This window comes from Homarus americanus, unplaced genomic scaffold (genome assembly GCF_018991925.1).
Source record: "Homarus americanus isolate GMGI-L3 unplaced genomic scaffold, GMGI_Hamer_2.0 scaffold19066, whole genome shotgun sequence".
NCBI lineage: Eukaryota > Metazoa > Arthropoda > Malacostraca > Decapoda > Nephropidae > Homarus > Homarus americanus.
The window spans coordinates 510,386-536,416 of record NW_024716903.1 but is presented as its reverse complement, the minus strand read 5'-3'; the positions used below and the strand labels follow the sequence as shown (position 1 = coordinate 536,416).

General features: G+C 42.4%; 2 protein-coding genes across 5 annotated transcripts in view; one reads left to right on the top strand and one right to left on the bottom strand.

The window, feature by feature from the left end:
• Nucleotides 1-26,031, bottom strand: part of LOC121858535 (excitatory amino acid transporter 3-like) — an 81,485-nt gene that overhangs the window by 5,090 nt on the left and 50,364 nt on the right. For 3 of the 4 annotated variants that reach the window (XM_042355024.1, XM_042355022.1, XM_042355025.1), the window contains 8 exons: nucleotides 21,698-21,919; nucleotides 21,273-21,400; nucleotides 20,092-20,290; nucleotides 19,546-19,588; nucleotides 8,415-8,460; nucleotides 4,522-4,566; nucleotides 1,036-1,222; nucleotides 220-453 (listed from right to left, as the gene is read on the bottom strand). In XM_042355024.1, coding sequence (XP_042210958.1) covers nucleotides 220-453; nucleotides 1,036-1,222; nucleotides 4,522-4,566; nucleotides 8,415-8,460; nucleotides 19,546-19,588; nucleotides 20,092-20,290; nucleotides 21,273-21,400; nucleotides 21,698-21,816 — 1,001 coding nt within the window. In that variant the 5' untranslated portion in view covers nucleotides 21,817-21,919. The remainder of the gene's footprint in view (nucleotides 1-219; nucleotides 454-1,035; nucleotides 1,223-4,521; nucleotides 4,567-8,414; nucleotides 8,461-19,545; nucleotides 19,589-20,091; nucleotides 20,291-21,272; nucleotides 21,401-21,697; nucleotides 21,920-26,031) is intronic. The other variant, XM_042355023.1, reaches the window with a different exon arrangement.
• LOC121858536 lies at nucleotides 10,040-14,778 on the top strand. The gene is made up of 3 exons (XM_042355026.1): nucleotides 10,040-10,579; nucleotides 12,030-12,194; nucleotides 12,900-14,778. The coding sequence occupies exons 1-3, from the start codon at nucleotides 10,525-10,527 to the stop codon at nucleotides 13,094-13,096; spliced, it is 417 nt and encodes a 138-aa protein (XP_042210960.1). The 5' UTR covers nucleotides 10,040-10,524; the 3' UTR covers nucleotides 13,097-14,778.

Sequence of the window (26,031 nt, the reverse complement as noted above, 5' to 3'; positions counted from 1 at the left end):
GATCGGGAATAATTGCATTTGGATTTTACCGAAACTTAGTAGTGAAAAAAATATACGAATACAGTATCTGAGAATCCGCGCCGTGATTTTTTTTTTCCAAACCAAGTCAAAATACTGTTCTGTTAGCCTAATAGATAAACTTTATTTCACTTGTTTCTATCTTTTAACGGACCTTAATAATTTGACAATTATTTTAGTCATTACTGTCATTTAACTGACCTGGAAGCCGTGGCAAAAGCCGTGATGTAAGCTTGAGTCATGTTAGCCAGGAAGCGGAATGGTAGTTTGCGAGTGAAGATTGTATAGAGGGCAGGGAGGACGAGGAAGCCGTGGATGAAGATGCCCAACACCACAGTGCCGAAGTAGAGACCCAGCTGGCCCAACATAACGCTAAAGTCCTCCATCTCGATCATCATGGAGGCCACCAGGAAGAGGATACCAATGGGAGAAATCCTGAAGAAAAAACATCAATTTGAATATGAAAACACTTTCGTAGTTGTTGGAACGCTTAAATACAACAACAACGACTACAAGAATGATAAGCAATACTGTACTGTAATACTATCTCAACATTACTGCATGACAAGAAGTAAGCACATTTCTTAAATGGAGTTGTATGAAGCACAAAGACCACGGAAGAGTAACATTCAAAGAAAAAATCTATAAGAGACTAAGATACGTCATTATAAAGAGTTGTATGAAGCTAAAACACTACTAGAATAGCATCACAATTCGGTACTGTATTCTACCGTTCGTATCAGTCGAAATGGGATGGATGTTAGTATGCGTACTTATATACCTCATGTTGTAATTGTCTAACCTGCTTAGCAAAGAGATAACTCATATGAAGACAATCTGATGAGTAAACACCCTGAAGTCGAATCTAACCCAATGCTAACCTAACCTAACCAATCTAACCTAACACTAACCTAACACTAACCTAACTTGATCCCCAGGAGAAATTTAAAGTGTAGGGACTAATATTCAGGGGATCTGCAGTTACAATCATAGATTTAAAAAAATGCGTTAACTTACCAGATCAACCAAGAGGTGATGACCATAGAAGCGTCAGAGAGGGACTGGAAGAAGCTGAGGAGGGGTTTGCCTTTAGCGCCCAAGGTAGACAAAGCCAGGCCTAGGACGGTGGCGAAGCTGACCAGACCCATAATATTGAGGGCTCGGGAGTGATCGCTACCTATGTCCCACTCAGACTTAGGTGGTACTGTCAGGGTTGTGGAGACAAGACAAATGTTATTATTTACTGTTACTCCTGACCACCACCACATACAAACGATGACCGGATAAAACCCCAACGGACCAAACCCCAGTCTCATATATAAAATAAAACACTTTTATGGTTAGGTTAGGTTAGTGTTGACAAATGACAACCCCCTTAGGGTTTTGTCCTTTGGGGTTTTGTCATGGAACCCATACAAACACGGGTATCAGAAGTCGTAGATTATAGTATTAGGTTATAACTGAGACTATCTATTACAAGTTTATAAAGTACTTCCTGAATATAAGGAACCATTTTCTGTATTTGCAGTTATACTAAAACACTACGATCTGGTGGGTGTGTGTGTGTGTGTGTGTGTGTGCGCGCGCGCGCTTCTGTGTATGCATTTGTATTCACCTGTATGCATTATTATTCGAGTGCGTAAGTAGCCTCGTGTACAGGTAGATGTTTGGTTATAGTATATACAACTACATCAAACTTGACTTTCCTTCCCTAACATTACAATATTCATTCTCTTTTCAGTATATAAACCTTATTTATCATCCTCTACACCAGCGCACCAGTATTTGAATAAACTAACTAAGTCATCTACTGGAACTTGCTGCTGTAGGGAGAAAGGGTGAAATAACCTATTGCAGCTTTATGCACAGAATGCCATGTACTGTTCAGAGATCGTCCACACACAAGCAGATATATCATAAAAAATGTATGTCACTTTTTTTTCGTTTACAAATTATAAATATGTCAATCACAAATTTAGTTTCATATATTAATAATGTCAAAATTCAACACTTAAATGATAGAATAGAATAAAAGGTTATTTATTTATCCATATCCTAATAATTTACATAGGTGTGTACAGTATACTTAAGCTACTAATTATCGAAGCGAATTCGTGGATATTTTGCTTCTTTGATTACACTGGGATTAAATAAATAGTATGTAGCATTCTGTATCATGAAGTGCAAGGTCCGGGCCATGACGGAGGGCGGGAACAGAGCTTGTAGATGACTATCTTGACATGCGTACTAAAATGATCATTAAACAAGAAGCTCGCTTTACTTATCTCACGATAAGCTGAGACTAACTTCTCACAGTGATCTCAAGGGCGGGTCACAGCCAGGGGAGTGGGGTGGGATGCTTTACACGTACTGGTATTCATGCAAGTTCTGGGATAATAATAAATATCGAAGCAATGATGGTTTTCAGGATCGACATTTCATTTTATCATCAGTTTGTTAAGACTTCCACATTCTGGCTTCAGATGAATACAACAAAATCTGATAATGGGATGGCAGTTAATGCTGAAAATGAAGAGGGGACAAAGAAAATTTCGAGCATTTCAAACTTGTAACGTGTGATAAAAATAAAGCAAAGAATGAAAGCTGTGAGCAAGGCGACTACATATCCTAGTGAGAATATTAACAGTGCTTCGGTGCCCGACCAATGCTTCAACAAGTGCACGATTTAAGGTCATTCTATTCTCCTGCTGGTCTAATAAAGCATATATATTATATAAAAGAGCATTGCTATATCTGGATTATATCATCTCGTGAGCAAGTAAAGTGCCAGAAAAAAATTGTGCAGTGCAAAATAAAAATATGTGGTCAAGTCGGTGTGTGGGAGTTGCAGCTTACGTTTCGGGAAGTGACTTTTGGTGGCCAACGTTGCATTTTACTGTGATGATGTGTCGCGGCATTCCGTGAGGTGCATCACAAGGAGAGAGAACCCAGGTAGGCGTCTTACAATCACAAGTATCTTCCCCACAATAATCTAGCATTTTAACAGACTAATCTACAAGAAAACTGGTACAGTGTGTCTCTTGCTACTAGGCTTCTGTAACTTGGTTCTTACACTACATATACTGGAAATGTCCTTTAGGATAACCTACGATACATCTAACAGGCATATATGACAGGTGTGTAACATATATATACTTACGATCCCCCTCCGTCATGTTGTATGAAAGAAACCCTGTAAAACAGGTTACGGTGAAGGTACTTAACAGTGACAATAAGACTAGACTGTCTCATAGCGTCTCAGTCACAACTCTACCATGCGAATTCTTCTTAATGGAAACTAATGAAAAATTTTGGTTAGAAAGGTTCATCTGATTCTAAAAGACTAAATCAAAATGCACCACTAAGATAATTTATTTATATATGGTTTGATAGATTTGTACTGTGGTCATGAGACACTTGAAAACAGTTGAAGATTGAATGCCCCTCCACAAAGGTCCCGCCAGAAGATTAAACACGTCTATTGAGACATACCCAATACACAGTTATGAGAGAGTGAAAGAGAGGAGAAAGAAGAAAAGCCACCTACACCTGCTTTAGTTATCACGAACGAGGACGTGTAAAGCTTAAAGGACCAAAGACACGTAATAAAGAGTAAAGCATAGATCAGGAAGATAAAAAAGCGTCAACACTTTTCTCGGAGGTTCCTTCCTAATTGACATAACACTTCATGACGTCATCCTGAAATAAATGTTTACATGTTGTTACCACCACCACCACTTTCGTATTTTATGCCATCGTTACCATCATAACTACCATTACTTCATCACCAACACCACCATATCACTATTTCCCCACCACCACCACCACCATCATCATCATCTGTACTTCCCCGCCATTGTCATCACCAACACCATTACCGCTACTTCTCCATCATCATCATCATCACCATCATCATCATCATCATCACCACCATCATCACAAGAACAACTACAACTGGTAATATAAGCCTACAAAATACGAAATAGTGATAATTACTTCATAATTGTCTACTAAAAACTGATATATGAAAAAAAAGTAAAGAAAATAATTATATTGTTAAAAACACAAATCATCCTGGTGAGACTATGAACCAAGGCAGGCTGAGGGTATCTTCGAGTCTGTAGCTCCCACCGGCCCTTAATGAGTCTCTTGTCCAGGGCCCCAAAATGGCTTTCTTACTTAGGGCCCCAAAATGACTCTCTTGTCCAGGGCCCCAAAATGACTCTCATGCCCAGGGCCCCAAAATGACTCTTGCTCAGGGCCCCAACAACCCAAGAGACATCGATGATTGCTAAAGGTGCTGGACAATGAAAGAATTATCATTATAGAAGCGAAGGTACATGTGACAGTGATGAGCATTGTGCACTAGTGTACTGAAACAAACAGAGAGAGAGAGAGAGAGAGAGAGAGCAGCAACAGAAGCAGCAGTGCCTGAAGGTGCAACAACAGAGGACGACAAAGACCCTGGGTGACGCCTCCTACAGTACCTCTCTTACTACTTACATGTACCCTCAGTCCAGTTATATTTCCTTTTCCATTCCTCTATTCCTGAAAGGCAAAATGAATATTACTTTTAATACATCATGCTGACACAGACACGTGTCAACCATGGGGGATAGAAATAATACATATATTTAATTATGAAGATTCGTGTTGTTTTGGCATGATACATAGTTGGGAAGAGTCACACACGCACACACACACGCACGCACGCACGCACGCACACACACACACACACACACACACACACACACACACACACACACACACACACACACACACACGATACTTGTGGGAAAAATTCTCTCACACACGACCTGACCGCCTACTCACTCACACTTAACCTTTATCTAACAAGGGACTTTTAAGCATATATTAACGCTGGTTAAATTTGATCCTTCTTAGTTAACGTTACGAGGCCCTTGACTCCGGGTGAGAACAGGGCATGTGATAAAGCGGCTAGATTATGTGTGTGTGTTTACTATAACCACTCCACTCAGCCCATGCCACATACTCCACCCTGCCCATTCCACCTCTCATACTCCACCTTACCCGTCCCAACTTGCCCATTCCACCCTGCCTACTCCTTCCCACCCACTCTACTCGACACCCTCCTATATCCTACTCTGCCCACTCCATCCCAGCCATTCCACCCTGGCACTCTAGGGGTAAAAACCTGTGGTTGGTTGGAGTAACTCGACCCGGCTACGACACACACACACACACACACACACACACACACACACACACACACTTATATACAACAACAAAAAACATGAAGCTGGTTGCAGTTGTTGGGATATATCTGTCGTTCCCAAGACAAGTGTGGGAAGGAGGCGAGGTAAGCTACTGAGAGGTGTTAGGAGGTGATAAGGGATGTTGGAGAGTAGAGGGTGTTAGGGGATGGGGATAAGGTGCTAGGGTGGTGATAAGGGTGGTGTGAGGGTATGAAGGGTGAACACCTAAAAGTACCACACACACACACACACACACACACACACACACACACACACACACACACACACACACACACACACACACACACACACACACACGATTTAGCAACGATGTAATCTCTGCGTGGAATGTTTGCCAGCCAATATTACAACTCATGCATAGCTGTGTGAATGAAGAAGAAAATATATGACAATATATGAGGCAAAATGATGACAATGTATGACAAATATGTATGATAATGTATGATGAAATGTATGACCGTGTACAAGGGGAAATGTATGGCAATGTATGAAAATAGATATAATGATGACAATGATGATAATGATAATGATGATGACGATGATAATGATAATGATGATGATGATGATTTATTACACATTGGTAAACGTGTTCTATACTGCTCAAGACAATAAAGACGGAAGACTAATAAGACCCTCTTGAGTATAATGAGCCTTATGAAAGCCTTTTAAGGACGCATTGCACTAATGTACTAAAGAGCTCGTTGAGATAATTAAGAGTGGTCGTCGGATACCTTGTAAAAAGACATGCGTGTTTTGTGATGAATAAACACACACACACACACACACACACACACACACACACACACACACACACACACACAAAGAGAAACAAAAACACTTAAATACATACATACACATTATATACATACATACATACATACATACATACATACAACTCTCTCTATTCCATAAGCTGGAGAAAATAACACCTCATGTCCATCACCTCACGAAATACGACCCGGAACAAAAACAACTCAAGAATGTAACTCGGGGTTAAGAGCCAAGGGTAAGTTGTCCTTATACACTTTTACAACGCCGCTACGAGTGTTCAACGGATTGCGTTACCCTTACTCGTCCGTCCGTCAGTGCGTGCGTGCGTGCGTGCGTCAATGCGTTAGTATGTCAGTGTATTCGTGCGTCATTGATTTAGTGCATCTTAGTGAGTCCATGCGTCAATGTGTCCGATAAAAGATTTCAAGTGCGATCTGAGGGACTTTTACGCAATTTTTTGTGGTTTATTATTGTACTGAGTGTGTGTGTGTGTGTGTCCCAGACCTGTTTGAGTCTCCAGCATTGATAGTGTTTAACTTTCTACAAGGTCATCATTAGGGCAGCCCTAATGAGGGGGGAGAGAGAGAGAGAGAGAGAGAGAGAGAGAGAGAGAGAGAGGACGTTCGAAACAATACAACACCTCTTAGAGACAAAAAAAATAGTTGATCCAGCATCGTAGAACACCTGAATGAAAGAACAAGATGAACAAACAATAGGATTCCCATAATGAACAAAAGCCAAAGACAATAAAAAAAATGTGATCGAACCCCCCCAGAAGATTTCACTCGCATGACTCGGCAAAAACAATTCAAGACGGCAGACAACAACACTAACTTAAAAGGTAATGAGGTCGAGCCCTTCAATGCCCCAGGGGATACATCCACTTTGACCTATATTACCTGTACCACAAATTCACCTGGTGTATATACCTTTTCTCACACCACAGCTATACCCAAGATACACTTACCAAACACCATAAATTATTATATACCCTTCACGGTGTATTGTATATACCATCTTAAGTGTACACACACACACACACTACACTAATCTAAAAAACATACCCGTAAATCTACGTTAAAGTACCTACAGTATGGGTCACTGTAGTACATAATGTACATAGAGAGAGTAACGAACAGCTTACAGAATACTATTATCGGTACACGACTCCTGCCAAACATTCACTCTCCAACGCTGCCGATCGTCAATATGTGAATTCATTTAGGATAATTCTTCACGTTTTGTTGATGAAGTCAGTCGCGACCTGTGGATAGGTGGTTATGTTCGTGATGGTGGTGGTGGTGATGATGATGATAGTAATAGTAGTAGTGATGATAGTGGTGGTGGTGGTGGTGGTGGTGATGATAGTAATAGTAGTAGTGATGATAGTAGTGGTGGTGGTGATGATGATGATGATAGTAATAGTAGTAGTGATGATAGTGGTGGTGGTGGTGGTGGTGGTGGTGGTGATGATGATGATGATGATGATGATGATGATGATGATGATGATGATGATGATGATGATGATGATGATAGTAGTAGTAGTAGTGATGATAGTGGTGGTGGTGATGATAGTGGTGGTGTGATGATAGTGGTGGTGGTGATGATAGTGGTGGTGGTGATGATAGTGGTGTGGTGTGGTGGTGGTGGTGATGATGATAGTGGTGGTGGTGGTGATGATAGTGGTGGTGGTGATAGTGGTGTGGTGTGATAGTGGTGGTGGTGGTGATGATAATGTGTGGTGGTGGTGGTGGTGGTGATGATGATAGTGGTGGTGGTGATGATGATAGTGGTGGTGGTGATGATGATAGTGGTGGTGATAGTGGTGGTGGTGGTGGTGATGATAGTACCTGTGAATTTTGTAGGCGATGATAAATCCTTGTGATGATATTTGATAATGATGATTTCAAGTGATGACAATGATTCTTAGTAATGAACATGATTGGTTAGTGATGACAATGATTTTAACTGAAAGTGACTACTAATCATGACTGACGATGACTTGTAAATAACTTGAAAATGAGCTACAACGAGACAGTGAAAATGACGTGTCTTTATGACGAGGATGATGACGAGCATGAAGAGACGTGAGGTAATGACGTAAGGTGTTCCCGCTGACTGTCAGGTGAAGAGTAGTCATGATGACGGTGCTACTAAGAACATTGGGAGGGAGGGAGGGAGGGAGTGCAGGCTTACGTAAAGAAGGAAGAGAAGGGAAAAGACTAATAGAAATGGAGAAAGAGAGGGAAGGAGAGAGGAAGGGAGGAGGAAAAGCAAAGAATAACTATTTACAGAGGAAGGGAGGGGTAAGGTAGAGGGAGGGAGGTAGGGAGAGAAGGGAGGTAGGGAGAGAAGGGAGATACTCACGTGTGTCATTCTCATCAATTTTTGGCTCCACGATGACCGTCTTGTACTGTAAAGGAAAAGAAAAATACAGTCATAATGCGATACAGTGAAAGAACAATACAGCGATACAATAACAGTGCCATAGAGTCATACAGCAATACAGTAAAAGTTGTATACATTGGGCAGTGTATTAACGTAGGTTAGTAGTGTATATTGAAGTGTATATACTCACAGTATATACACTTCCGGTGTCAGATTATACAAAGCTCACCGCCACTTCATTTTATTTTTCATCCTTTCACTACTTAACAATTTATTAAGATTTCGAGGGAGTTGGTAAGTTCTTTGCTAGTCTAATATGACCTTTGTATCGTTCAGTATTGGTACAGGAAGATACAAGAATACCCGTAGAAAACCTGTCATGTTTAGCGGGAGAATCACACTGGATAACGCCTTTCTCATATCTGACCAGGGGCGGGGATTGAACCCAGGATATAGTAGTGATGGATACAAGCGTTACCCCCCCCCCACCTCCTCCTCCTTCCTTCTTCATGTCCCCCCAAAATAGTTTAATTTCGTAATAGGAAGTAAAATAGTAAGAACACACACACACACACACACACACACACACACACAGGAAACCAAACCTTTTTATCATTAAGTGTTTCCCCCGAGGCCCAAGGCTACAAGCAAACAACGGTTGGGGGGGGGGTAATCTTCAGGTGTTCCAATGTTTGTTGTTTACCTGGACTGTCTATGTATATTGTTTGTATACTAGCACTGTTTATGTAAATTGTATACCCTCATTGTCTATATATATACACTTAATTATATAAAGATCTTTGACAAACTCACTATTTATCTCTTGTATCTAACCAGGCACTAGTAACTACCTTATTAAGACTCTAGTAAAGTTGACCCAAGATTATTTTTTCCATTTTCTTTGTTTCATAATAATGTACTAACACCGGAGGAGATACTACACTCGGGTACTGAGGCTTTGACAGTGATGTTTCCGGTGAGACAGGTGGGTGAGACAGGTGGGTGAGACAGAGATTTACCCACCTGCTTCCCACCCACTCGGAGTGATGAGGGTGCCTGCCTTCCCACCCACTCAAAGCCGTCCCACCCTGTCATCTTTTATCAAAGTGTGGGCGTGATGAGGACCACCCCTTCACCTTTACTCTTTACCGTGTGGGCGTATGATGGTCTCCCTCACCACTACCCGGGTGTGGGCGTTGGGTATGGGCCCCCATCACCCTGAGTGTGTGGGGGGGAAAAATCTCGTGAGGTGCCAACTACCCTCTTATAATCCCCTGATAAACGCATTCCTGAGTGGATGATGTTTAAAAGCAGTCCTCGAATAACTGAGTGGATGCCAGAGGTACAGTTTTACCGTCATCATTAATAAATATTCTAATCAACAAATTGGTTACATTTCAATATCGCAACACTTGACAACTCATACATAACCGCCTCCTCTCGTCTAGTATTTCGCTTATTACACGGTTTCTGAGTTCTGTTTTCATTATGTAATCGTTAAACTGAGACTAAATACACCTAGTAATTACCAGGAAAATGTAGGAAGACGCTAAAATGGAAGACTGAACCGGTATTCCAAAAGGTCATAAATCTGATATAATACTCAACTTGGCCGAGGCGGGACGCAGCTGAGATGCCCCAACACCCGCTATGGTTCAGTCGCCTGACTCCTGAGGTTGGCATACACCAGCTGTCCTCCCGGCCATGGCATACCTTCCCCAAGGGTTATACATTCCGTGTGAGGGCAGACGAGGCTAGTGAGGGTGCTGATGGTGTGGTTGAGTGGTAGATATAAGCAGAGGATGTGGGAGTAGAGGAAGCCTGCCTACCCACACACACAGTCCTGAGTCAGTGACCACTAAGCACAGGCTAACTAACGCACCCTGATTTTTTCCGAAAGTGACGTTAAACCGAGTGGCATTTGGATTATTTATATAGTCTGTCTCGCGTGGAAATCAAAGGTGACTCACACAACGTCCACAAGAGCGGCTTGGTATTTTCAACGTCCAGAACTATCTGGGAATTGTGAGTGGATGTGTTGGTAGTGTGACGTGACGTGACTCCTGCTGGTGGCCGTGTACACACCATCATGGTTGTGGTTAGGAGTGTTGTGTTGCTGCTACTGATGTTGCAAGATGTGTTAGGTAAGTTGCATGTTGATTCTTATGCATGGGTATCTACGCAAGCATGTATTACGCACCCGCGGATACGCACGCACACACTCACGGATACTTACACGCACAAAAATGCAGGACACACACACACACGCGCCGCAAAAAAGCACATAAGCAAACAAACACACGCTTGACCGTGTATGTGTCAGTGTCATCACTCGCCTGGACTTTAAATTACAAGCTCTTCTTAGAAAGTTGTGTTAAACAACAACCTTGGGTAGGCGTTTGTATTCTTTACATATAACATCAAACTATAGATTCTGACATAACACTGACCTGAGTCACTAATCACTTTATTGTAATGAACATGACCAACACGAGCCGACTGGACAGACATGGAGTGTTGTGACATGAATAAAGAACAACTTCCCATTTCGTCTACTCTCTGTTTTTATTCTTCTGAATGGCTAGTATTCACATTATGTCTACTCTGTTGATATGTCTATTCTGTTGATATGTCTATTCTGTATACAAAAACACCCATTAACTGTAAAGGAGAAACTAACAGTATATTGGTAAGTTAGGCTGTCAAGTTTATGTAGTCACTCAAGGACCTGCCATAATACATACATACTGTACATACATATACCACCCAAACTATTGACGAACTATCTGACTAATTCTACCCTAACAAGGACTAACATGATTACTATGAATTGGGGGGAGTGGGGACAAAGAAAATAAGGACTGGAGATTTAGGATTTAATAATGAATCATACCACACCTGAAGCCAATTATCGGTTAACTCCAGGTTGATCTAATTAACCTAACCTAACCTTATGTGTCTCGTATAAATCTTAGCCACCTTATATGACTACTCTATATATTTTTAAACACTTCATACGACTCCTAAATTTTAACACGTTTATAAGATTCATATATATATTTAAAAACGTTTGTAACACTCCTATATATATATATATATATATATAACTTAGCTACCTTATACGACTTTTATATACACCCTTGGTATATGACTCCCAGATATACAGGGCATGAGGTCAGTAAGAGTGAGTAACACGAGAGGGTCGAGTGGCCTACGTGGTGCTAAGTTTGTTTACATAATGTTAGCAGTGACTTCTCTCCTCCAGTTTATTATTACTCGGAGTGTATATTTTTATGAGGATTGTCATGTTGATCCTCTTGGATTTGTGCCTGAAACTTGTCTATTGAATTGTTTACTTTTTTTCCTGAAGTAAAATTGTTTATTCAGAAATGTAAGTTTTAGTTTATAGATGTTACTGTAACTAGGTGTGCACAATAGAATATTCTTATGTGGTGACGTCATGATTAATGTGTAGCCCCGAGAAGACTATATAAAGTATATTCTACTTGGCTTGGTTTTAATGGACTTGATTTGTGTTAGCAGATGAGACTATCATTCCCTCTCATATTACCAGTGACTTTGTTAATGTTGCAGTCGGGGGCGAGGAGCAACTGTGGTGTTACGAGTGTGGCACAGGGGTCGCGGGTCAGCCCACGTGTGAGGACTTCGCTCGTGCCTCCTCCTGGACGAACTTTTGGAGGAAGTGCCCCAAGGACTACGTCTGTGTCAAGGCCATGCCTAAATGGGCCATGACTAACGGTAAGTACAAAATCACACACAATCCCTAACTTTACCAAGCCCGCCTTATTATCTTATAAATTTTAAACATTTATATTGAAAAAAATTAAATTCCCCCTTGACTTTTTCCTGTCGGGCTATGGCGAAAATGATGTTCTAGTTCCACCAATAACAACTTTGGAAAATTTGAAGGAAAGGATACGTGAGGCTGTTGGAAAAGTTCAGTATGATAAGCGACGAAATGTATGGAGAAATCACTACGGCTCTGTTATCTGCGCGCGCACGCGCACGCACACACACACGCACACACACACACACACACACACACACACACACATATATTGAATCTGTATTGCTTGATAATAAATCTTTTTTAAGTTCTTCATTAGTATATTTTTCTTTTAGTTGGATCGCTGTTAGTTTTTTCTTCAAAATAAATGTTTAAATCGGGACGACCATTTGTAATTAATCGGCATAACTGAAGAATCGTGAGTCGCGCAGCTCAACAAACTTATTATCCATGAATTATCCATGTTTGTAAAAAAAATAATGTCGTGGTTTTCTAAGGCATAAATGGTTACCTATATTGTTCTTATTCATATAATTTATTGATAATTGTTTCCAATATTATTTCTAAGACTGGTTCCTCGTTAGGGTGACAATTGTCAACACCAATAATCTTACGAGTGAGGACCTGACCTAACCTGTCTCCCTTCTACCCCACAGAGAGCCATATAGTACGTGGCTGTACCCTGCAGACCAACCTTCGTGGCGACACCCACCTTGAGGGCTGCTGGAGCCACTTCTCCTCCGCCATGATCTTCTGTTTCTGTAACACTGACCGCTGCAACCACGCCCGGACGTCCACGCCCACCATCCTAACACTAACCATCCTCCTTGCTCTCTGTGTGGGTTTGAGATGATGGTTCTCACCGCCCGCACCTTCACGCCCACCAAAGTGATACTGTCAGCGGTAGGAACGACAGTCACGACTCTTCCAGCATTAATCATCCTCGAAAGTGACATTCCCGAGTCATGGCTCAGTACTTAGTTTACTTCAATCCACAAATACAAGGTCTCCACAAGAACAAGTAGCTGTTGGGTACGGTTACTGCAACACTACATCATAACACTACAACACATCACTACACTACAACACAATACCACACAACTCTTTAGTGTGTTGAGTCACGAATAACTTTGATCAAACAACACGGTACAAGTTATCATCATCCAACCCTATTAATAAGTTCGTCTTCATAACCAAATATTACGTGTTTAAGAGCGGGTGTTCTAGTGTCATCAGGTTTAAGTCAAGTGTTTAATCGGTGTTTTGCTTATTTTATCAAATTCACTCTACAGCTTAGAACAATAATAAAAAAAAATCGCCTCACACTGTATAGTATATAATAGAGGTATATATGTACATACTTATATATGTTACAAAATCTATATGTGCTTATTTATATCATTAGCTGTTGTGAAGTTATGGTTTAGTGCGGTTCAGAGATGAGGTGATCAGGTAGGATCGTTAATGAGTAAGTGTTTACCTGACACCTGTAAACAATGTGTTCAGAAGTATACATAATGAGTTACCTGCTAATAGTTCCTATATTACCTTACAAAATACCTGTGTGTGTGTGTGTGTGTGTGTGTGTGTGTGTGTGTGCCAGGACCTGCTATTGCCTAGTATAGTAGACGTGTTACTAGCCTATGTATCTAGTAACTGGTCATTCTATGTAATACTTATGCATTTATTTAACTTAATATCCTCTCGTTTATATATGTTCCGTTGTGTCTTTCCATCAATAGCTTTTACACAACTCAATACTATGTGATTTAGAAAAAAAAATAGTCCATCATAAATTATTATATTGTATGATACTGTCAAGTTGGTAGAGTCATGCGTGTTTGTTTATCCCCGTCGGGGAGGTTTAGTGATGTCACGTCAATAACTCTACTCCCTAGGGCATGAATTGTTGGTGACGTCATCCAGTATCACCTGCGTTTGTTTACTACACTAGGTGGTGACGTCATTCAAGACCACATGCTTTTGTTTACTACACCTATTCCCTTTGTTATGATTGGGTGGTGACGTCATCCGGAAACACGTGCGTTTGTTTACGTACAATAAGGAACTCGCACGATTGGGTGATGACGTCACAAGTATGTGTATTTTCTTCATCTTCCCCCAATACGTACAGTACATTTATTTCCTACACACACACACACACACACACACACCAGTCCTCATGTGTGGAAGGTGGCCAGGTGGACACGTCACTCATCAATACACGGGTTCGCTTCCCAATTGACGTGGGGAGTTGCAACACTACTCTCTCTCTCTCTCTCTCTCTCTCTCTCTCTCTCTCTCTCTCTCTCTCTCTGAGAAAAAATACCACTAAACCATTATATAACCATTCCTGTCATCTCCATGGTAACCAGAGCCAGGACCAGAAAAAGAGCGCCTACACGAACACACCGAACAGAGCCTGGCATCTCTCTTCACCAGACGAACGTTCGCCCGTCATCACCCTGTAGTGGCGGTCTTTATTTTATCTACCAAACAGTTGTATACATCTAGTCAGTAAAGAATATATAATAATATAAGTGTTTCTTTAGTCTCTCCTTGTATCTGAAGAAGGAAAATGATGAAAGGAACTAAGGAGAGAGAGAGAGAGAGAGAGAGAGAGAGAGAGAGAGAGAGAGAGAGAGAGAGAGAGAGAGAGAGAGTGGGATAAAGAGAGGAGGTGGAGGTGGTCCCAGGTGCGTGGTGAAACCCTAACAGGAGATGAAGGTGAACTTGGGAATCCCCGAGTCGTGTGATAATGGTTGACACACACACACACACACACACACACACACCACTTCACTTCACACTGTACACCATTTTTCAGCATGCACCGCTCTCTTCATGCATCTTCACCATACAGTTCCTTCACCATACACTTCCTTCACTACACACCTCCCTCATCACATACCCCCCTCACCATGCATCTCCCTCACCATACCCCTCCCTTGTACCTTACCACACTCCTTACCTCACAATACATGTCTCGGTACCTTTACCATATATCTCCTATTTCCAATTTTCTCCCACACCACACCCCCTGATCCCCAAGCCACGCCCCCAGATCCCTAAGCCCCACCCCCTAACTCCCAAGCCCCACCCCCCTGATCTCCATGCCCCACCCCTTAACCCCATTAACAAACTAGATTGACGGGGCAAAAGTTTCCTAGTGTGGTAAAACTCGTTTTGGTGGTGAGAAGTATTTGTGAGACATTCTCTTTTATAGCTAAGATAATCACATGACTGTTAGCCGAGTTTATTTTACTTGATGATTAAACACCCAAACGCGACCTGGGATAGGGGTTAAGTTAGGTCAGGCTAGGTTAGGTCAGGTTAGGGTATGGTAGGTTAGGTTTGGATATGGTAGGTTAGGTTAACATTACGGTGGTTAAATTCAAGATGAAATAAACTGGGGTATCAAATCTTAAGGTGACCCGTCAAGTACCATCATGAGAAACGCTACACAACCCGATACTGAAGTAATAATATTTATAAACAGAAGCAGCTGCGGTGTACAGAGACCAGCTGGATGTTACTGAAGGTGATAACGAGGTGTGACGTACAGTGAGTGTAGCTTTAGTATACGAATTATTTATACGTATCTTTAAATGATCTGGTAATAATAATAATAATATGCATTCTTTTGAGTATTGTTCGCGTATTGTTGTTGTTATTGTCATGTTTGTTATAGTTAGTTACTAGTTTCTGTTACTGTACTTGTGACTAGATTATTTTGAACTTAAATCCTTCCAGCAGCGACCTATACTGTTGACAGAACCTCACCAACCAGGACGTCACACACACACACACAGGGAGAAATCTGACAGCTCTTACTGTAGGATGCGATCAACATAACATGAGACAAAAGTGAGTCACATCTTAAAGGTCAATAACTTAAATTTTCCCTGACACACAATAGAGTCTTGGCAACACTTATCTCACTTAACGCGCTTAAAAGGTCACCTCCAGAGTCACTTTATTCACTGCTATTGTAAGAACTGCTTATAAAAATGAATGATAAGCTTGATATTATTGTAGTTTCGGATATAAAGGAATATTTTTAAAGTGAAATCAAGGCATATAGTGAGACCTCTATTGAACGGGCGATATGGAGAGGAAAATCCACTATATCGAGGGTGGGTTAGATGTGAAACCCTCTTTTAACGAACTATATAGCAATGTACGTTTAGGGATTTTGTCAATATTGTGGCAGTTGTGTTTTGAGATGTTGAAAAAAACAATAGTTCAGATGGTATAATAATGTACGTATATTTCACCAACATCCTATTTCACAACATCTTTCTCCACAACATTCTTCTCAAAATTCTTTATAACATCCCTCAACATCCTTCACCACATTATCCTACACTTCATCGCCCCCACGGATCCCATTTCAGAATCAGCTGGTCCCTCTCCCTAAACCCAATTTTGGCCAATTTTTGTCTTCCTTACGCGGGATATTTTGCATTATGAGCCAGACTGAGGCATAGTAGGCCAAACGCCAAAGTTTTAACTCTAGGATGAACAACGACCCGTCTACTTTTATAACCTCTTCTCATCTAACCTATCATTATAACCTGGATAGTTATAATGGAGACAGCTATAATTTCGCCTTACAACACCTTACCTCGTTCATCCTAAGAGTAAACAGTAAACAATACTAAACAAAGATCCTCATTACACGACACAACACAACATCTCGTTCGTCCTGGGGAGAGGAGAGACGGAGGCTGCTTCATCCAGCCAGCACCTCGCCACCGTAAAATTAAGTTAGGCTCAACCTTGAGTAGATTTGAATGCCGAGTCTCGGAGATTCGTGAGTTTCTTTATCACTGTAACTGTATATAAGAGAACAACACATCTACCTACAGTGTAAGGGAGTATAGAACGTCATCTTAATGTCTCGTATCGTCAGCTAAAGTCTCGGATCGTCAGCTAAAGTCTCGGATCGTCAGCTTAAGTCTCGGATCGTCAGCTTAAGTCTCGGATCGTCAGCTTAAGTCTCGGATCATTAGCTAAAGTCTCGGATCGTCAGCTAAAGTCTCGGATCGTCATCTTAAGTCTCGGATCATTAGCTAAAGTCTCGGATCTTTGTGTAGTGGCTTAACAAATGAGGGTGTCAAACCGAGTCAGGGATTACTCGTTAAATTATATCGCACGGACGTTATAGGAATTGGATCTCCTTACCAGCAGTGATACCTCCTTCCCTCCCTCACTCACCCTCACACTACTCCCTCCTTTCCCTCTTACCTTCATTCTCCCTCCCTCCCCCACACCATCAAAACTTTCCACTCCAGATCTTCCATCGTCTTGCCTCCAGTGTTACCAAGGTCACCCCTGCAACACCTGACTCACGCCCAATTCACCACCAAAACATTAGAACGCCCAGGGCAACCACACCACCACGACACCACTACCACCACCACGACACCACTACCACCACCACCACTCCAGTCCACTCCACTTCACTTCACTCCACTCCACTCCACTCCACTCCACCAACACCCTCCTCCTCCTCCTCCACCTCCTCCACTCCACCACAGCGCATCAGGTGATAGCGCTTTGCAGTAACGACAAGTACAGGAAGAGGCAGGCAGGTTACAGTTTCTCAGGTACAGGCTGCAGGTACGGGTATACTGGACACGACCCAATTTCATCCATAGGTCACTGCGTCACCAGTGGAAAGGGGCAGAAGGAGGCGCCGAGGAAGGTATGGGGTTGGGTGAAGGAGGTGCTGGGGAATGGAAAGGGTGGGAGGGTGGAGGAGGAGAGGAGGGGGGGAGGGCAATTAATACTTTCTCCTACACTCCTTCAATTTCCGAGCTATTAACGCCCTTTCCTCCTCTAATCTTTTCACTCACAAGAAAAGAAAAGAAAAACTTAGGACAGGTTGGGCCCCAGGACAGTGAAGCGACCGTGGGTAAACAGATTTATTGCTCTTTCCCGGAACCCCCAACCCCCCCACTTTTTATGAGCTACTGCCATTGGGGGAGGTGTGCGGTGGCCGGGTGACTATATCACTCACCTCCTATCTTAAGGGTCTCTGGTTCGATCCCGGGCCACTTCCAATCCACCCAGCTGTAAATGGGAGGGGAAGCGAAAGTGGTCGACTGCAGTGCTGTCTCCATTAGTACGGTTGGCTTAGTACACGATATACTGTATCATATGGGACTCCCTTTCACTTTTCACTGGAGAGCACAACATAAAATCTCTCTCTCTCTCTCTCTCTCTCTCTCTCTCTCTCTCTCTCCGATGTTACGACTCACCAACACGAGAGGACAAAACTTCAAGCTCTCCAAGGTGATATGCAGAACGAATATAAGTAAGTAATTCTCCACACAGAGGGAGGTAGACCTACCAGCACAACCCGTGAAAACGTAAACAGTACTGGGCATCAAAATAGCCCTATCAAGTACAATGGAGGGTCCTACACTAGCCAATGTCCCTCTTCCCTCGGCATGAACACCTTCAGAATACGTCAGTTACTCCTCAGGAAAACTAAAAGTATTTCTGAAGTATATCCGTGTGTACGATAAACTGGACCGCTGATAAATATTTGTAAACAACACATCGCTGCCGGGCGTATGAAAAAATGGCGGGAGTTTCAAAGCTACAGCGCCATCAGAAATACACCCTGATTACTCGAGATGCTTTTAGAGCTCTGAAGTAACGATTGAAACGCTCTAAAATTAAAAACTTCAAAGGAAAAACAAATTTAAAAGCAATTACCGTCGCAAAAAGCATAGTCACTCCTACATCACAAAAACACTGTACATTGAAATCTTGAATCATGTTGTATACTTAAATAAATCTCATTCTATCAATATTTTCTCGTAACAATAATTAAAAATATAGATAAGTAGATAGATAACTGAATTTATATACACACAATCACGTTCAGGTACACTCACACGATTTATGATTTCTTACCGCCGAGTCAGTCGAAGTGTGGGGCTTATCATATCTTCCTTAACAGATTATATTAACCTCAGCTTCGCCTTTATTCCAAGTAATTTACATGATAAGAATTATGACGTCATCCACCGCAACAAACACCACAGTAAACAATGAATCACGTGAGGATTAGCCCCCCCTTGTTTATTTAACCTGATGATTAAACACCTGGGGGGGGGGGGCGGAGGTTAAGTTGGTTAGGTCAGGTAAGGTAAGGTTAGATCAGGTAGGGTTATATTTGGTTAGGGTACCTTAGGTTAGGTTAGGCTAGTGTTCAGGTGGTTAATCTTAAGGTGAAATAAGCTGGAGGGACTAATCTTCAGGTGGTCAGTAAGAACAAGTACTCACCGTCTCGAAGCAAGCTTGAATCAGGTTGGGAGGGAATAAGTTTCTGTAAAAGAAGAAAATGAATGAATTAACCTTATGTTAAGACGCTATAACAAATATGTATTTTTTCACCACATTTCCAAACTTGTTTGTTAAATATTTTCCAGTGATTTATACTCATCATAAATATTGTCCTGGTGAACCTACCCTACTCTAACCTAACCCAATTTAACCTAATCTCAGTACACGAAAAGATCCGTATGGAGGTCAGAGGTATTCACTGTGACTACACTATCACCACTAGCTCAACCCAGATCACTTGTAATCTACCACCACTATCACCACTCGCTCAGGTCACCAACCAACTACTACCACGATTATCACCACCTCTAGTATTGTACAATCCATGTCATCAATCAGCTACCACCACCACTATCATAACTACCACCACCATTATCACCACCACTAGCATAACCCACATCACCAACCACCATCCCTACCATTATCAATATACACGTGTATCTATCTAATAATTTCCAACACCTGCCTGACGAAGGGACGACTCACCTGGGGAGATCCATGAGGAGGTCAGGGGTGTAGACACTGCGAGCCTCTCCGGCCTTGGTGATGCCTTCGTCGGAGCCCTTACCGGGGTGGATGCTGACGACCAAGATGATACCGAGGACGACCGCCAGCACAGTCGTCGTCATGTAGTAGGCCACAGCGCGGAGACCGATCTTTTTGGATAGTGACAGATCAAGAGAACCTGTAGGAGGGGGTGAATAAGGAAGACGTGTATAAGAATTAATCGATCATGAATAAAGTACTGAAATTACCCCTCTGATTACCTAAATAAATAATTATCACAACATTACTATTGATGCAAAAGTGATATATGTTCTTTAAAACAAAATGTCCTACAACGTAATGAACACCATTAGAACACATGAGACTCGTGTTATAATCATTAACTCAAGAGGTATTTTTCTCACTATGGTCCCCCTGGCGGCCAACACCAACACTCATTTACATAAACAACAAACTAGGAACGTGATACTTTATATACAACATTATCACAGCATGAAGAATTACGGTCACGCTTACAAAACACAGACCACGAAAAAGAAATCACTAGCATTACTAACAAAATAAAGATGTAGATACTTTATTTTATTGGCTTGATAAAATATAATAATAATAATAATAATAATAATAATAATAATAATAATCATAATAATAATAATAATAATAATAATAATAGTAAACCAGTATGAATATTGTATAAGGTTAGGTTTGGTTAGGTTAAGGTACCTATACAAAATCAACCAAGAACTAGTGTAGCCGTGAAGTACCAGGCACTAGTAACGACTCGTATCAATTACCAGCAGAAATATTACAGTGTGGACTCGAATAGTAACAATGTTAACTTACTGAGTACCAATCTGTACTCGTACCAGGGATGAGTAGGGAATTAGGATAGGGAGAGGAGAGTACGTATAGACAGGGAGCTCTTGAGGGAGGGAGAACTCCTGAAGAAGGGGGGAGACGAGGACTTACCAATGGCTGAGACGAGGGAGGAGACGATGAAGACGGGGATGATGACTTATTGATAGCCGAGACAAAGGAGAAGATGATGAATGGGGAGGACGAGGACTTGCCGAGACGAGGGGGGGAGGGAGGAGACGATGAATGGGGAGGACATGGATTTATCGATGACTTAAACAATGAAGACGAGGACGAGGACTTACCAATGGCTGAGACGAGGGAGGAGACGATGAGGGGGATGATGAGCGCCTTCAGTGCACGAAGGAACAGCTCACCGATGTAGCCGACATACATCACCTCACGCTTCGACCAAGGCCCATCCCGAGAGTACCTGTCGGGTGGAGGGGCTTGAGTTACCTCACCGAGAGAATCTAATGTAACTTCACTGAGGGACTGAAGAAAGTTAGAAATATCTTACTGAGAACTTTTCTAAGTTCCTTAAATTACCTCACTAAGAGGCCACACAAAGTTACAGCCTAAATTTAAAGGTTTTAGAACATTTTGAGAAATATTAAGCACAAGGATAAGAGAGAGAGAGAGAGAGAGAGAGAGAGAGAGAGAGAGAGAGAAACATAAAAATCACATCCACACATTCCTACAAGAAGGAAGGATGCCTCGATATACTAACCGTAGGATGACGCCCAACACCACGCCCCCTGTAACGCCCGACACGGTAAGGATGGGTAAGAGGTTGGCATTTATCGCATCCTTTATCGTCTTCGGGTTACATGAGAACTTCCGCGACATGATGGCCGAGGTGGCGGAGGCGGCGGCGGTGGTGGTAGTGGTTGTAGTGGTGGTGGTGGTGCGGCCGTCAGATGGGGACCACACAACTGTCTGCTGGCCCGAGCTGTAAACACCATCAAGGTAACGTGTTAGTATTAGCGACACATTTCTAGTAACACGTATAATTAAATAACACACACACAAAACAAACACCAAGTTCTCTGATTGGCAAGTTCCTGGCCATTAACTTTACTGTCATTGGTCGACAAATTAGTTCATTGAAGACTCAAATATCACGTGGGTGTCGCGCCTTGTGAGGAGGGTGGGGGGGGGGGGGTGGTGAGGGGATGGGGGTTGCTACGGGATATTTTTACCCTTAACTCAGGATAAGAGAGAGTATTAGCTACACTATAGTCTCAGTGTTAAGTTGATGCCATGTTTAAGGTCCAGGATTTGTGTGGTGGTTGAGCGAGTTAGTGTTTAAGAGGGCTGGACAAGAAAGTTTTTTACGTGTGGTGTTTATGTGTTGATGGGCTCCTTCCGCTCCACGCCCACCACCACCTTAGCACCCTGAACCACCTAGCACCCTGCGTCACCTAGCACTCAGTATCACCTAGCACCCATCAGCATCACCTAGCACCCACCACCCAGCTGGACCCACAACCCGGCTTCATCAAAGGAGCTTAACATCAACTTTCCTCCCTAACTTGTGACCTGAGAGCTGATCTGGCTGGCTTCCTGTGAGAGGCCAAAGACAGAAAAAGTCTCTCCAAGATTCGTAAGTTCATTTCCTTCCGAATTTACGACATAAGAAGATACCTCATATAGACTATATTAAGATCAAGGTCCATACGTATCTTAACTGCCTCACTAACAACAAGTCAAAGATGGTAGGTAAAATAGGGTCGACATTACACTGAGACAATACTGTAACTCGATACATTTGTCTCAATCTCCAGGTAAGATCAACTAATTAACATGGAAATCCTTGGGAGTAATGTTCCCCACCGCCCAGGGAAGAGAGAGAGAGAGAGAGAGAGAGAGAACACAGTAATCCTTCCACCCGAGTGTTTAGGAGTGTAACCGACTGTAAACTTATCATGTAAATAGACCATAACAATGCCTTAGATAACGTTGATATTCTAGCATTTTTCTCTCACTATTGTCCTGTAATGGCACACACACACACGCACACACACACACACACAGAGGCAGTTGTCCCCGCTCCTATGATAACCTTGTTTTATTGCCACTACTTGACCCACTCTGAGCCACACCTACACCGTCGTCTGAAGCATCAACGCAACAACCATCTATCATACAGCTGCAATCATCTCTCTCTCTGGAGCCTAGCGATTACCACCAAGACGCCGCGTCGACAGTCTGTGCAGGCAATATCACCATCACTACTACTACCCACCACCACCAGCGCTACTACCACTAACACCACCACCATCACCACAATCACACACCTCAACATTTATCATCTTAAAAAAAACAGCCTCAGAGCAACGAATACAAAACCAAGTGACTGTAATTTGTCCTTGAAAATACTGTTTTGTATTGTACTGTATTCTCATCTGTATTCCCATAGTCCCATCTGTTCCACGCTAACAGTTCAGTCACAGGTGGAGGTGTTCTCTGATTGGTCTTCTCTCTCTGGACACACTACAAAGGGGAGGAAACAAAGGAGTGAAAATAAAAAGAAAAGAAAAGAGAACCAAGATGGAGAGTGAGAGAGCTCCTTGAGGGACACCAGTGAGTGTCTGAGTGACTGCCAGGTGGTGAGTGACAAGGTGGGAGTTGGGGAGGAGAGGTGGCATTACGCTTGTCTTCACATATCATCATCACTGTCATCATCATCACCACTGTCATCATTAACATCCTCACCATCACAACCGTCAGCATCACTAACACCACCACCATCAATAATCATCATCATCATCATCAATCATCACAATTTCTAGTATCAGGTCAGATTCGCAAGAGCTTGTGTCTGAAGCAAGTTACAAATAGAGCGCCTTGTTGACGAGGGTGGCATGAAACTGTCGTGAAAACCCTCTCACAAAGTGTGAGTGAACATGATACAGTTGGTGCCTCATTCAGACTCGTGTCTAACAAGACACTGTTGAATACAATCTTGATCTATCAAAGAGAACCCTAAAAACTGTCAGGAAAGAACTTGTTGGTGAATTTAAAACAAACAGACAAGTGCAAACAGGCACTAGTCAATCCACTGTTTACCATAATGAGATATATCAAGTAAAACATGTATATGGAGCAAGTAACAAGATCAATAGATTAGAAGATGTTGTAACCGATAGACGAATGTTAGGATATAAGTACTTCTGGCAGTATGACGCTCATGTCGGTGTGAACAAAACTAAGTGTAAAATGTGATGCCTTTTAGGGACAGGTCCAAGCACACTGTGTGTGTGTGTGTGTGTGTGTGTGTGTGTGTGTGCATTGGCACCACACTTTATCTCTGATGCAAGATCGCTGATATATGCTACAACTGTATCCACAGTTTGCACCTAGTAGCTAAGTCGACTCCCATGTACAGAAATAACATTGCACTGGAAATGCTACCGTTCAGTGCCACAATATCCTGACAACTGGAGTCTGACAAACACCCTCTCTGACTTTACGTTGTAATCCTTTTTGCGACTGCCCCATCCAGGACTGACCTGACGAGCAATACCACGACTTGGGAGGAATAGTTCAGGATAGTTTAAAGTATGAGAGGAATCACAAGTTCTTTGGCACCGTGATGAACCTAATTTCTCTCTCAGGTCAGCTACGTGGGTGTGTGTGGGTGGGTGTGTGTGTGTGTGTGTGTTTTTTACCTGGCCACACGGAACACCTTTAAGGAGAAACAGTAAGTCATTATTAGTCTCTCGTGATATTAAGAGGAAACCCGTAACTATAACACCAGGTCATAGCAGGTAAAACAGGACAGTTTCTACGACAATTTCTACCTCTCATGCTTTCAGTTTCCAGTACAATGGCCTACTTTACTCTCGAGGGTTCCGCTGTTACTGCTTCCTTTGACTGAGTGTGTGAGAGTGACTGTGGTTAGGTTGTGTGCACCCCCCCAAAACTACCTCTTTGGTCTCCATCTCTTCTCTTGGTATTTTCTCCTCTCCTCAAATTCTCTCCTATTTCTCTTTTACTTTATCCCCAACATCCTGTACAAACACTTCTCATTTACTCTACTTTTCTCCTCCCTCACTTCCCATAAGAGCCCCAACTCACACTCTCTCTCTCTCTCTCTCTCTCTCTCTCTCTCTCTCTCTCTCTCTCTCTCTCAGAAAGGCAAGGGACAAAGACCGCCTCACCTTGCTTTCAGTAGGTGTGTTTAATCGTCGTCAGGTTCATTCCCGAGTTCTGCCTAATGTTTGTCCAATACTGCCAAGCGCTTATCCACCATTGTATCTTATCACGCAGTTGTACACACAGAGTAGGGTGGAGAACCGTGTGTTTTATTTCTCTCCGTCTCTGTCTCTCTCTTCCTTATCCCCTTTCTCTTCATCTGCCCCCTTTCTTTTTCCTTCTTTCTTTTACTTTTCCTTCTTTCACTAGTTTTCTTCCTTACCTCCTCCCCTCCTCTCTCTGTCTCTCTCTTTCTTTCTTTCTTTCTTCATCTTCCTTCTCTCGTTTTCTATCTTCTCCCCTCTATTTCCTTCAATCTCTTCCCCCCCACCCACCACCACCTCCTCATCATCTCCCTCCTCACTTCCCTTCCCTCCCTCCTCACCTATACATGTCACCGTATCAATAACATCATCAGAAAAACCTACACATTACCTCCTCCATCATCATAAGAGATATTAAAAAGCTTCCCGAACGCAAATGAGGGATATTAAGAGACGTGATGCACCGCTAAACACCCATTATTATCTGAAAAAAATGGGGTAAAGAAATGGGGATAATGTGGTCTGCGATGAGGGGGAAGAGGTGGGAGAGAGGTGCGGGAGGAGATGGTGCGGGAGGAGATGGTATTGGTGGTAGAGGAAGAAGAGGAGGAGGTAGTAGGAGAGCAGGAGGTAAAGATAGATGTAAGGACACGGTTTCATACACACACGGCAAGTCATTGTATGATGATCAACCTCAGGATGTATTATCAGGGGAGGATGTTTTCACGGACTCTTTTAAGTCAAGGAAGTGTGGTGGTGTGGTCATAAAGGAAGTGTGGTGGTGTGGTGGTGAAGGAGGTGTGGTGGTGAAGGAGGTGTG

Bases quoted from the DNA above. Each gene is read 5' to 3' on its own strand.
- LOC121858536 (XM_042355026.1), top strand. From the start codon at position 10,525: ATGGTTGTGGTTAGGAGTGTTGTGTTGCTGCTACTGATGTTGCAAGAT. The intron at 10,580-12,029 runs GTAAGTTGCATG...TTAATGTTGCAG, and splicing joins GATGTTGCAAGATGTGTTAG to TCGGGGGCGAGGAGCAACTG. The intron at 12,195-12,899 runs GTAAGTACAAAA...TCTACCCCACAG, and splicing joins TAAATGGGCCATGACTAACG to AGAGCCATATAGTACGTGGC.